This window comes from Palaemon carinicauda, chromosome 27 (assembly GCF_036898095.1).
Source record: "Palaemon carinicauda isolate YSFRI2023 chromosome 27, ASM3689809v2, whole genome shotgun sequence".
Lineage (NCBI taxonomy): Eukaryota > Metazoa > Arthropoda > Malacostraca > Decapoda > Palaemonidae > Palaemon > Palaemon carinicauda.
Window position 1 is genome coordinate 33530520 of NC_090751.1, and position 13975 is coordinate 33544494.

Consider the following 13975-nt stretch of genomic DNA (forward strand, 5'->3'; position numbering starts at 1 on the left):
CAGCATTAATGGAAGGCGACTGGATGGTCTCTCTCGACCTTCAGGAGGCATACTTCCACATTCCTATACACCCGGATTCCCAGCCGTTTCTGAGGTTTGTTTACAGGAATGTGGGGTACCAGTTTTGAGCCCTGTGCTTTGGCCTCAGTCCTGCTCCTCTCGTGTTTACGAGGCTCATGAGGAATGTGGCAAAATCCCTCCATCTATCGGGGATCCGAGCCTCCCTGTACTTGGACGACTGGCTTCTCAGAGCATCGTCCAGTCTTCGCTGTCTGCAGGATCTACATTGGACGTTGAGTCTGGCCAGGGAGTTGGGACTTTTGGTCAACCTAAAAGTCCCAACTGATCCCATCCCAGATTATTCTATATTTGGGGATGGAGATTTGCAGTCCAGTTTTTTTCGGGCTTTTCCGTCTGCCACCCGAATAGAACAAGCCCTGCTTGAAGTCCAACTAATGCTGAAAAGAGAACGTTTGTTCAGTCAGGAGTTGGAACAGTCTCGTAGGGACTCTCTCATCCCTGGAGCAGTTTGTCTCACTAGGGAGACTACACCTTCTGCCTCTCCGGTTCCATCTAGCCTCTCACTGGAACTAGGACAAGACGTTAGAGACGGTATCATTCCCAGTCTCCGAACCAGTAAAGGCATGCCTGAAATGGTGGGACAGCAATATCAGTCTGAGAGAGGGACTATCGCTAGCAGTCAAGAACCCAAACCACGTGTTGTTCTCAGACGCGTCGGATTTGGGTTGGGGTGCCACCCTGGACGGTCGGGAATGCTCGGGTCTGTGGACCTCAAGTCAGAAGAGTATGCACATCAACGGCAAGGAGCTATTAGCAGTCCACTTGGCCTTGATGATATTCGAAAGCTTCTTCGAAACTAAGTGGTAGAGGTCAACTCAGACAACACCACAGCTTTGGCGTACATCTCCAAGCAAGGAGGCACACACTCCTTCACGCTGCTCGAGATCGCAAGGGACCTTCTCTTATGGTCAAGAAATCGAGGCATCTCCCTGTTGACGAGATTCATCCAGGGGGACTTGAACGTCTTGGCAGACTGTCTCAGTCGGAGGGGTCAGGTGATACCCACGGAATGGACCCTCCACAAGGACGTTTGCAAGAGTCTTTGGGCTACTTGGGGTCAACCCACCATAGACCTCTTTGCCTCCTCGTTGACCAAAAGGTTACCAATCTATTGCTCTCCAGTCCTAGATACAGAAGCAATCCACATAGACGCGTTTCTACTGGATTGGTCTCTTCTGGACTTATATGCATTCCCACCATTCAAGATAGTCAACAAGGTACTGCAGAAGTTTGCCTCTCACGAAGGGACAAGGTTGACATTGGTTGCTACCCTCTGGCCCGCGAGAGAGTGGTTCACCGAGGTACTTCAATGGCTGGTAGACTTTCCAAGAAGTCTTCCTCTAAGGGTAGATCTGTTACGTCAGCCCCACGTAAAGAATGTCCATCAAGGCCTCCCCGCTCTTCGTCTGACTTCCTTCAGACTATCGAAAGACTCTCAAGAGCTCGAGGCTTTTCGAAGGAGGCAGCCAGTGTGATTGCAAGAGCGAGGAGAGCTTCCACCATTAGAGTATACCAGTCGAAGTGGGAAGTCTTTCGAGACTGGTGCAAGTCAGCATCTGTGTCCTCGTCCAGTACCTCTGTAGCCCAAATCGCAGATTTTCTTTTACATCTGAGAAAGGTTCGCTCCCTTTCAGCTCCCACGATTAAGGGCTACAGGAGCATGTTGGCTTCGGTCTTTCGACATAGAGGCTTAGATCTTTCCAACAATAAAGATCTCCAAGATCTCCTCAAGTCTTTCGAGACCTCTAAGGAACGTCGTATGGCAACTCCTGGATGGAACTTAGACGTGGTCCTAAGGTTCCTCATGTCAGACAGGTTTGAGCCATTACATTCAGCCTCCCTGAAGGATCTCTCCCTCAAGACACTTTTCCTAGTGTGCTTGGCTTCGGCTAAAAGGGTCAGTGAACTTCATGCCTTCAGTAAGAACATCGGCTTTTCTACAGAAAAAGCCACTTGTTCACTTCAACTTGGTTTCCTGGCCAAAAATGAACTGCCTTCTCGTCCTTGGCCTAAATCTTTTGATATTCCTTGCTTATCAGAGATCGTAGGCAACGAACTGGAAAGAGTATTATGTCCTGTTAGAGCTCTTAAGTTCTATTTAGCTCGTACTAAGTCAGTACTAAGTCATTACGAGGTAAATCTGAGGCATTATGGTGCTCAGTTTAGAAACCATCATTGCCTATGTCAAAGAATGCTTTGTCATATTTTATCAGATTTTTAATACGAGAAGCTCATTCTCACTTGAATGAGAAAGACCGATGTTTGCTTAAGGTTAAGACGCACGAAGTTAGAGCTATAGCAACCTCCGTGGCCTTCAAGCAAAATAAATCTCTGCAAAGTATTATGGACGCGACTTTTTGGAGAAGCAAGTCAGTGTTTACGTCATTTTACTTAAAAGATGTCCAGACTCTTTACGAGGACTGCTACACACTGGGTCCATTCGTTGCAGCGAGTGGAGTAGTGGGTGAGGGTTCTACCACTACATTACCCTAATTCCAATATCCTTTTTAATCTGTCTCTTGAAATGTTTTTAATATTGTTTTTTGGGTTGTACGGAAGGCTAAGAAGCCTTTCGCATCCTGGTTGATTTGGCGGGTGGTCAAAGTCATTTCTTGAGAGCGCCCAGATTAGGGGTTTGATGAGGTCCTGTTGTATGGGTTGCAGCCCTTAATACTTCAGCTCCTGGGAGTCTTTCAGAATCCTAAGAGGATTGCTGGGCTTCGTGAGGAAGACAGACTAATAGGCAGAGTAATCGTCTAAGTCAACTTCCTTACCAGGTACCTTTATATATTTGGGTTTTGTTGTGATATAACTGTCAAAAACTGTAAGCATATACGCTGTAAACTTAATTTTTTAAAAATTTAACTTAGCCGGTGAATATATAGCTGCAACTCTGTTGCTCGACACACAAACTCTACGGAAAAAACTCGCCAGCGATCGCTACACAGGTTGCGGGTGTGCCCAACAGCGCCATCTGTCAACCAGATACCCAGCTCTTATGTAAACAAAGACTCAATTTTCTCTCTGTCGAGGTGTCGACAAGACGTACTTTACTCGCTGTTGAAACCTGGAGTTTTTCCCATCATATTTGGTGAAGTACTATATTCTGGTTTGAGCTTTCGCAATGCAGGTGTTTTATCTTCATCTTAAATCTTGAACTCATTTTGGATAGATTTAATTTTGGTGACAAAGAGAGTATGGACTTTCTTTCACTTTTAAATGGCCGACCCTTCCCTTAGACGGAAGTGTGTTTAGGTTTTTAGTAATTATCTTATCACGTTATAAATTAATTATAGATTTTCCTCTTCGATTAACTTTCCATTTATAATAAACATAAAAAATAAATTTTAATGTTTTGTTTATATGCAACCTTTCCTGAGAGTAGGCGGTCCTAACTTGGAAACCGAAGTTAATCAACGTTGAGCCCTTTATATCGTAAATAGCTTTTAAAAGAGCTAAGGATTTAAAACTTTTTAAATGAAATATTTTATGAAAGAATTTCTTTGAATAGTCTTCGTACCTTTTTCAAAGATGAACTAACGTTTAGTTTATTTATGCTACGCAGTTGTTGACGTTCAGGACGTTCAACATGCGCTCTATCGTTACGATAGAGAGAGAGTGTATCACGGTTTTACTTTGCAGAAAGAGTAAATCGATTCTGACGTTTTGTTCATTCTTTCTAAGCTTAAATGTTTTAAATTCTATTTTAAAGGAACTTTTTAATTGAAAAAGTCTTCGGTAACTTCCAGCCGAAGGAGTTGCTACTCGGGCGACGAATTCTCGAGTGGTTCTCTTCTGGCGGGGGGAACCCGACGCACCGGCCCACGAGGGCGGGGGGGAGACCGAGAACGCCACACTGCCCCATACCGGGTCTTCTGAGGAAGCGTGCTCCCCTGCCACGTGGCCCGATCTGCCCGAAACACTCGCGGCCCTTCCGTTTACTCCCGAGGGGCCAGCCCTTGGTTCCTCCGTCACACTGGGTTCACTTGGGAGGACACTATGGCTCACAATTACACTGGGGGCTTGCTGGCCACTCCTCTGCGAAGGAGACGGAGAGGCCGAGGCTTCGTCGGACCGATCACTGACCGACTGTAAGGAAGACACGCCATTCACTTTCTTTGGGGAACGCTTAGACGACTTCTTTTTCTTAGTACCATAACGTACCCACTGAATTCCGTCCCAACTCACGCACTCGGAACATGTGTCCGAGGAGGAACAAACTTTACCCCTGCACGTGGAACAAAGGGAATGCGGGTCCACCTCTGGTTTAGAGAGGAAAGCCCCACACGACTTTCCTGCTCTAGGACCAGGACAACGACGCACGTTCTCCATCGTTCGCACACGAAGGTCAACACTAACGAGTTACAGAAAACCCTGGATAACACAAGGGAAACGGACTGAGGACACTTTGCGAAAACGCACTATCGCAGAAAAAACACAAGTCCGTACACTGGGAACACGTGGGAACACAACGCGCCAAAGGATCGAAAGATTTAAGCGAGAGAGTGAGATGCTTCGGATCTCACGACCAAGGACTTAATGATGTCCTGACCCGGGAAAAGCAGTGACCTGCCCTAATCCGGGCCGAAGGAATTATCCTGGCGGCGGGGGTAGAAACTATCGGGAGCGAGATAGGGGGGGTAGCGCGGGAAATCTTGGTCGAGTTTGAGAGAGGATCAAGGACCCTCCGAAGAGGTAATTCTCGGTAAGTATGTTAGGAAAAATAAAAATTACTTAAAATTTTTCATTTTCTGTTTTTTGCTGGTATTAATGAGCTTGCATTATACGACTGATTTCGCAATTACTACCTTTTGTTAAGGGTAGAATTGCGTGCTTCAGGTAGAAATCAGTAAAAGTTTCGATTTCAGTGAAATAAGTGCAAAACAGAAAATCGAAGTGATAAAGTGATATTGCGCAAAGTGTTACAGTGTTGCGTCCGAGGGTTCGTCTGTTCGTGCCTGTCGTTCACCTAGTCCGGGACCTCTTGCAAGCTCCCTAGCAGGGGAGAAGTAATGTCGAACGACTTATGGGTTCGAGAGGCCTTGATCAACGAACAGACGTTTCCCTCTATGGTATCGGGTGTATCTTACCAAGATCTCCCCTACCATAAGGCGAGAGAGACGTTTTTTCTCCTCGTCATCCGAAGGCTTTTCGCATAAGAAACCTGTAACAAGGTTTCGAAGCCCTTAAGCGAAAGTCAGTCCTTTCAGGACAGGTCCAGCGTCCTGGTTACAGCCATTAGGACAGCTCTGACCCTATACAGTCATCGGATAACTGCTCGCCGCCTAACAAAAGCGTAACACAGACTCCGAGAGTCTTTTTTGTTGGCAAAGTGTTGCGGTCACAGACGTTAACCTCGTCTCTTACCACAACCATTTACGTTGATCCTTATTGGGTTGTACGGCAAGACATGCAGAATATGCTTGACTCCCTTATGGAAGACTATTCTGCCGATTAGTCCGTTGAGTCTAGCCGTTTATCTCATCGATATCCTGGCTTTCAGCCAACCTAACGTTCCTTTGTGCTTACTGTTGACGTTGGCGTAGCTAAGTCACGTCAGTCGGGTTGTTTAGAACCACACTCGATGCGGTCTCGTGTGGATTTTCAGCCGCTTTTGGACGTTAGGCCACTTGCTGATGCTCCTGTTGACGTTCAGGACGTTCGCTAACAATCGGAGTTGACTTGTTTTGACGCTGTGCGTCAACCTCCGCATTCTAGAGTTGTTTTGACTGCTCAGTCTAGGCAGTCAAAGCAGTCTCGAGTGGACGCTGTGCGTCCTCACGCACCTGTTGTGGTTGACAGTTCAGTTGTTGACAGTTCACAGACTGTGAAGCAGTTACATGACGTTGCGTCCTGGTCCGCTACTAATGCACCAGTGCGTGTGGACTCTGCTTGTAGAACATTGCCACCACGGTAGGTCTCTCCCTTGCTTGAGACTCAGCTTTTATCGGACAAGGTTCCTGTAGATGAGGAAGTTGCTGTTCCCTCTCCTACTGATATTCTCTTGAGGACTCTGTCAGACGGAGAGGAGACTAAAGCTGCTTATCCCTCTATGGACTTTAATTAAATCATGATGATTTTTTTTTAACGATCTTTGTCCGGATCTTTTTGTAACTGCTGCTCCTCGTTCGCCTAAACGTCAGAGCTTACACTAGGCCTAGCTACTTCAAAGCCGTTGTTTATAAGCTAGTGCTCTCTCGCTCTCCTAGAGAGCTTTACGTTTGCTAGGCGACTGGTTTATCACCAGGAGGAGTTTGGGGGATACAGCCTTTGCTTTCCCTTCCTTTAAACTGGCTTATAGAGCGAGAGTCTGATATGACACGAGAGAAGTTCTCGGCTTGGGAGTTCATGCCTCTGCCCAGATAGACTTCTCAAATCTCGTAGACTCTCCCTGGCGCCTGGCCAGGAGATGCTCCAAGTTTTTTACAGGTCAACTTCACAACTGTTTTTTGAGCGTTTGATGTTTTGCTGTACAATTATGTCATGCATAAACAAGGCTTTAAGGGATGGAAAGCATTACCGCCTCAGTCGCTAACCCCGTCTGTTGCCGCACCTGCTCCCGTAGACCCTAAATGGGCTTTGCTGCAAGACATGCAGTCCAAGCTTGCGTCCTTGATAGAGGACTTTAATGCGGAGAAGGTTGCTGCCGAACCTTCTGGCCAACAACCTTCCAACCGGTCGGTTGTGCGTTCTGTTGACGCTGAGGTAACCTTCTCGCGTCTACCAGTTGAGGTGGTTCCTCCACCGAGGCGACCCAGTGTGGGTTGCCAGCCGCATGTTGACGTTAAGTGACGCTCGGAGGTGGTTGTTGACGTTCAGGACGTTCAACAACCAGCAGAGGTGACCCGGTATGGTGTTGACTGCACAACCCAGACGGTCTAGACAGTCTCGGGTGGACGCTGTGCTTCCTCGCGCACCCATGGTTGTTGACAGTTCACAGACTGTGCAGCAGTTCCATGATGTTGCGTCCGGCTCCGTCGCGCATGCACCAGTGCGACCGGACTCAGCGAGCCAGACGTTGCCCACTCCGTTGCCGTTTCCTCATCAGTTCCCGGATGAGGAACTATCTGATGAGGACGTTGCTGAACAACAAGACGATCAGCCCCCAGAATAGATCAAGCCCTGCTATCCATCCAGAAGATGCTGAAGAAGGAACGCTGCTCAGTCAGGCTGTGGATGAGTCTGGTAGGGACGCTGTCATCCCTGGAACAATTTGTGTCACTAGGAAGACTACACCTCCGTCCTCTTCAATACCATCTAGCTTTTCACTGGGAAAAGGACAAGACGCTAGAAGCGGTCTCGATCCCGATTTCCAAGAAGTTAAAGTCTTGTCTGACTTGATGGAAGGACAATATCAACCTAAGAGAGGGTCTTCCCCTGGCTGTTCAGACTCCCAACCACGTTCTCTTCTCGGACGCATCGGACGTGGGCTGGGGCGCGACACTAGACGGTCGGGAATGCTCAGGACTGTGGAACTCGAGTCAGAGGAGCATGCATATCAACTGCAAGGAGCTGTTGGCAGTACATCTGGCCTTGAAAAACTTCAAGTCTCTCCTTCGAGGCAAAGTGGTGGAAGTAAACTCAGACAACACCACGGCCTTGGCGTACATCTCCAAACAAGGAGGTACCCACTCACTGACGTTGTACGAGATCGCAAGGGACCTACTCATCTGGTCAAAAGGTCAAGACATCTCCCTAGTAACGAGGTTCATCCAAGGCAACTTGAATGTCATATCAGATTGTCTCAGTCGGAAAGGGCAAGTAATTCCAACAGAATGGACCCTCCACAAGGATGTGTGCAAGAGACTTTGGGCCACTTGGGGCCAACCAACCATAGATCTCTTTGCAACCTCGCTGACCAAGAGGCTTCCAATCTATTTCTCCCCAGTCCCGGACCCAGCAGCAATACATATAGATGCCTTCCTCCTAGATTGGTCACATCTGGATCTCTACGCATTCCCACCGTTCAAGATTGTCAACAAGGTACTGCAGAAGTTCGCCTCTCACGAAGGGACAAGGTTGACGTCAGTTGCTCCCCTCTGGCCCGCGAGAGAATGGTTCACCGAGGTACTTCGATGGCTAGTAGACGTTCCCAGAAGTCTTCCTCTAAGGGTAGACCTTCTACGTCAGCCACACGTAAAGAAGGTACACCAAAGCCTCCACGCTCTTCGTCTGACTGCCTTCAGACTATCGAAAGACTCTCGAGAGCTAGAGGCTTTTCGAAGGAGGCAGCCAGTGCGATTGCTAGAGCAAGGAGAGGGTCTACCATTAGAGTCTACCAATCGAAGTGGGAAGTCTTCCGAGACTGGTGCAAGTCAGTTTCTGTATCCTCGACCAGTACCTCTGTAGCTCAAATAGCTGATTTTCTCTTATACCTGAGAAAAGGATGATCCCTTTCAGCTCCCACTATCAAGGGCTACAGAAGCATGTTGGCATCGGTCTTCCGGCATAGAGGCTTAGATCTTTCCAACAATAAAGATCTTCAAGACCTCCTTAAGTCTTTTGAGACCACCAAGGAGCGTCGTTTGGCTACCCCTGAATGGAATTTAGACGTGGTGCTAAGATTCCTCTTGTCAGACAGGTTTGAGCCGTTACAATCAGCCTCCCTGAAAGATCTCACTCAAAAGACACTTTTTCCTGGTATGCTTAGCCTCAGCTAAAAGAGTTAGTGAGATTCATGCCTTCAGCAAGAACATCGGATTTTCGTCAGACAAAGCCACCTGTTCGCTGCAACTTGGTTTTCTAGCCAAAAATGAGCTGCCTTCTCGGCCTTGGCCTAAATCTTTCGATATTCCCAGCTTATCGGAGATCGTAGGCAATGAACTAGAAAGAGTCTTATGCCCTGTTAGAGCTCTTAAGTTCTATTTAAAGCGTACCAAACCTTTACGAGGCCAATCTGAAGCTTTATGGTGTTCAGTTAAGAAACCATCTTTGCCTATGTCAAAGAATGCTTTATCCTACTTTATCAGACTGTTAATACGAGAAGCTCATTCACATCTGAGTGAGGAAGACCAAGCTTTGCTTAAGGTGAAGACGCACGAAGTTAGAGCTGTTGCAACTTCCGTGGCCTTTAAGCAAAATAGATCTCTGCGAAGTATAATGGACGCAACCTATTGGAAAAGCAAGTCAGTGTTCGCGTCTTTTTATCTAAAGGATGTCCAGTCTCTTTACGAGAACTGCTACACACTGGGACCATTCGTAGCAGCGAGTGCAGTAGTGGGTGAGGGCTCAACCACTACAATTCCCTAATTCCATACCCTTTTAATCTTTCTCTTGAAATGTTTTTAATGTTGTTTTTATGGGTTGTCCGGAAGGCTAAGAAGCCTTTCGCATCCTGGTTGATTTGGCGGGTGGTCAAAGTCATTTCTTGAGAGCGCCTAGATTACGGGTTTGATGAGGTCCTGTTGTATGGGTTGCAACCCTTGATACTTCAGCTCCTAGGGGTCGATCAGCATCCTAAGAGGATCGCGAGGCTCCGTAAGGAAGACGTACTTAAAAGGCAGAGTAATTGTTCAAGTCGACTTCCTTACCAGGTACCTATTTATTTTGTTTTTGTTATTTTGATAACTTCTAAAATGAAATAAAAAACTCTTAGCTCATAAAATGTAAACATATATTACTGGTCTCTACCCACCATCCTGGGTGTGAATCAGCTATATATTCACCGGCTAAGTTAAATATTTAAAAATGATATTTTAATTATAAAATAAATTTTTGAATATACTTACCCGTTGAATATATAAATTAAATGACCCTCCCTTCCTCCCCAATAGAGACGCAGTGGGACGAGGAGAAAATTGAGTCTTTGTTTACATAAGAGCTGGGTATCTGGTCGACAGATGGCGCTGTTGGGCACACCCGCAACCTGTGTAGCGATCGCTGGCGAGTTTTTTCCGTAGAATTTGTCTGTCGAGCAACAGAGTTGCAGCTATATATTCATCGGGTAAGTGTATTCAAAAATTTATTTTATAATTAAAATATCATAACTCTGGTCTCTACCCACCACCATGGGTGTGAATCAGCTATTATATATTCACCGGCTAAGTTAAATATTTAAAAATGATATTTTAATTATAAAATAAATTTTTGAATATACTTACCCGGTGAATATATTAATTAAAGGGCCCCCCCCTTCCTCCCTGATAGAGACCCAGGGGGATGAGAAAAATTGGGTCTGTTTACATGTATATGCGGTATCTGGCCGATAGTTGGCGCTAGTGGGCACACCCGCAACCTTCATAGCGATCGCTCGCGAGTTTTTGTGTGTTTTTCTGTCGAGCCACCGGAGGCTCAGCTATTATATATTCACCGGGTAAGTATATTCAAAAATTATTTTATAATTAAAATATCATTTTTTTTATTTTTTAAACCTTTTAGTGTAGGCAAACAGAAAACCCATTTAGAAGCAGAGATATTGACTAAAACCTTTTTTTTTACAGCAACCTTTTTGTAAAATCAAAGATGCTGGCCATATAAGTATCCGGGCAAATGCAAACATTGTTTGAATGATTGCTTATACAATAGCATTTCCAAAATTTTATAAGTTTGATACTCTCCACAAAAATCTCGCAAAATTATTCAGTGAACTTGACAATTATAACCTTGTAAGTCCTGCATTAATTCCATAAACCAAACATACTACATTAACATGGAACTTTTGCCCCGAAAGATATTTACATAAGAGACTTTCATCTTTTGTATTTTGTAAAAATTAATAAATAAGTAGAAATTATTCTGTGGTATTGAAAAATTTGCTTTGCATTTTTGCTAGCATTTTTATTTTGCTTGTTTTTGTTATCAAGCTAGAAGCCAATAAGATGAAAAAGATGGCATATAAAGTAGTTAAAATTAGACAAGAACTATTGTCTTTCATTATATGATTTTTAATTTTCTAAAAAAAAAAAGAATTGCTTACCATAAAACAAACAGTTGGCAGGGGATCAGGGAGATGATAAAAAGCATAAATATTAAGAATTATTGGTGGAAAAATGTCTCCATTATGTAATTGGGACTATTTAAAAGTTGGTTCAAGGACTTGGATATGTCAAATTTGATTTTGATTGTTGGTCAGAAAATAAAGCGTAAATATTTTAAGGTGATTTGGACTTGCTGTAGCAGGCTTGGTCACTCTAGAAGAAGCTAAGGCCGAAGGAGCTTCTACATTGAAGGAACACCATCGATACCTAATGAAGATGACCTAGGAATTCATGAAAAAATGGATAGATGGAGACCTAGACTTAATAAGAGATCAGAGAGACAGTAGAAAGGGTGGGGTGTGGGATCTCATTTCATACCTATCTTCATGAAAGGAATAACCGAGTATAAATTCACATGATGGTGTTGGTTGCCCAGGATTTGTAGGATTTTATTTGATAGGCAGTCTTATTACCTATAGGCATATATGTTTCGTGGGTATTACCTATAGGCATATATATTTCATGGGTAGCTACAAGTTTTTAGATAGGCAGTCCTATTACCTTTAGGCATACTTTATATATTTCATGGGTAACTACAAGTTTTTACTGCAGATTGTTTTCCAGTGTAGATTACTGGCAAATCCTGGTAGTTGGATGTTATGATGGAAAAATTGTTCCTACATTGTTTACTAATTGTTTATCAGTACTGCTAAGATAACCTCAGGAAATTATTTCCAGCAAATTAGATAGTTTATTGGTTCTTATGTTGTTTCCATTAAGGTTTGATTATTACTGTAATAGAATTATTTTATTTTCTGTTCATTCCTCAGGTACACAGAGGAAGGTCTTCTTCCAACTGAACTTTTCAAAATGCAAGGCCTCATGAGAATGCGGTTGACTCCAGATTGCAGTAAACTCATCATGTGCACTACTGGTGGTTACATGGTTCTTGTTCACAATTTGAGTTTGGAGCACTTATCCCAGGATTTATTAGATTTTAAGGTTAGTTTGATTCCAGAGGTGTTTGAATTCTAGAATTTGAGTAAATCATATGAAAATTACTGACTATTAGACGAAACTGGTTTTGATATTTAGTTTTGAGTTGCATGCCTTTATTAGCTACTGTAATTACATGGTCAGTGTAATTTTAAATATTTAACTTAGCCGGTGAATATATAATAGCTGACGTCTCCGGCGGCTCGACAGAAAAACACAAAAACTCGCGAGCGATCGCTATGAAGGTTGCGGGTGTGCCCACCAGCGCCAACTATCGGCCAAATACCGCATATACATGTAAACAGCTCCAGTTCTTCTCTGTCGGTCTGATCGACAAGTTGATTCCATTACTCGCTGTTAACCTGGAGTTTTTCAACAGTCTTGGTGAAGTACTTCTTTTTGGTTTGAGCTTTCGCAGTGCAGGTGTTTTATCTTCAATAAACTCTTGAACTCTTTTTTGGATAGATTTAATTGTTGATGACTTTGGATTGTTTTTGGACTTTCTTTGACTTTTCAAAATGGCTGACCCTTCTCCAATTCCTAAATTTCGTAAATGTAATGCTAGGGATTGTAACAAACGTCTTCCAAAGGCCTCTCTTGACTCACATACTGTGTGTTCTAATTGTCTGGGTAAAACCTGTCAATTAGGAGATCGGTGTGATGAGTGTGTGGTACTTTCGGAATTCGACTGGCTAGAGTTTGATAAGTATTCTCGTAATCTAGAGAGAGATAGGGTGAGGAGAAGTTCCTCTAGATCGTTAGAATTTTCCTCCTCCCATGCCCCTGAACCTAATCCTTCCCCAGTAGTAGTTGTGCCTGAACCCTCTACTAGCACTCATGAACCATCAATGCGGGATATGTTACGTGCCATTCAAGCTTTGGGCGAGAGAGTTGAGTCGTTAGCTACGGACCGTAATCAACTCATGGCGGATGTAAAAGAGTTAAAGTGTCAGAGTGCCACATTAGAAAATCGTGGGGAGAAAGTGATTAGTGCGCAAAGTGTTATCAGTGTTGCGACCGAGGGTTCGTCTGTTCGTGCCTGTCGTTCGCCTAGTCCGAGACCTCTTGCAAGCTCCCATGCCCCAGTGAGAAGTAATGTCGTAGGACTTATGGGTTCGAGAGGCTTTAACCAACGAACAGACGTTCCCTCTATGGTTTCAGGCGTGTCTTGTCAAGACCGCCCCTACCATAAGACGAGCGAGACGATTTTCTCCTCGTCATCCGAAGGCTTCTCACGTAAGAAACCGTGGAGCAAGGTTTCGAGACCCTTAAAGCGAAAGTCAGTTCCTTCAGGACAGGTCCAGCGTCCTGGTTGTAGCCATTGGGACAGCTCTGACCCTGTGCAGTCATCGGAAGACTGCTCGCCGCCTAAACAGAAGCGTAACACAGGCTCCGAGAGTCTTAGTGTAGGCAATGTTTTGCAGTCACAGACGTTACCCTCGTCTCGTACCTCACCCATTCCCGTTGATCCTAAATGGGTTGTACTGCAAGACATGCAGAATAAGCTTGCCTCTCTTATGGAGGACTATTCTGCTGAGCAGGTTCACGATGATCCTCGCCGCTTAGCTGATCGAGATCCTGGCCGTCAGCCGCCCAAACGAGCTTTTGCTCGTCCTGTTGACGTTACAAAGTCACGTCAGTCACGTGTCGTAGAGCCTCACTCGATGCAGTCCCGTGTTGACTTTCAGCCGCTTGTGGACGTTCAGCCGCTGCCGCATGCTCGTGTTGACGTTCAGGACGTTCGCCAACCAGCGAAGTTGACTTGTTTTGACATTGAGCGTCAAGCACCACAGTTAAGAGTTGTTTTGACTGCTCAGTCTAGGCAGTCAAGGCAGTCTCGAGTTGACGTCGAGCGTCCTCCCGCTCCTGTTGTTGTTGCTAGTCAGTCTGTTAAGCAGTTACATGACGTAGCGTCCTGGACTGCTACTGATGCTCCTGTGCGTGTGGACTCTGCTTGTCAAGCATTGCCACCAAGGCAGGTC

The 13975-nt window shown here is 45.0% G+C and overlaps 1 protein-coding gene across 1 annotated transcript in view; it reads left to right on the forward strand.

The window, feature by feature from the left end:
• LOC137620658 (DDB1- and CUL4-associated factor 10 homolog) overlaps positions 1-13975 on the forward strand; it is a 65880-nt gene that overhangs the window by 38174 nt on the left and 13731 nt on the right. The window contains exon 4 of the mRNA XM_068350995.1: positions 11828-11999. Within this exon, the coding sequence (XP_068207096.1) occupies positions 11828-11999 (172 nt within the window). The remainder of the gene's footprint in view (positions 1-11827; positions 12000-13975) is intronic.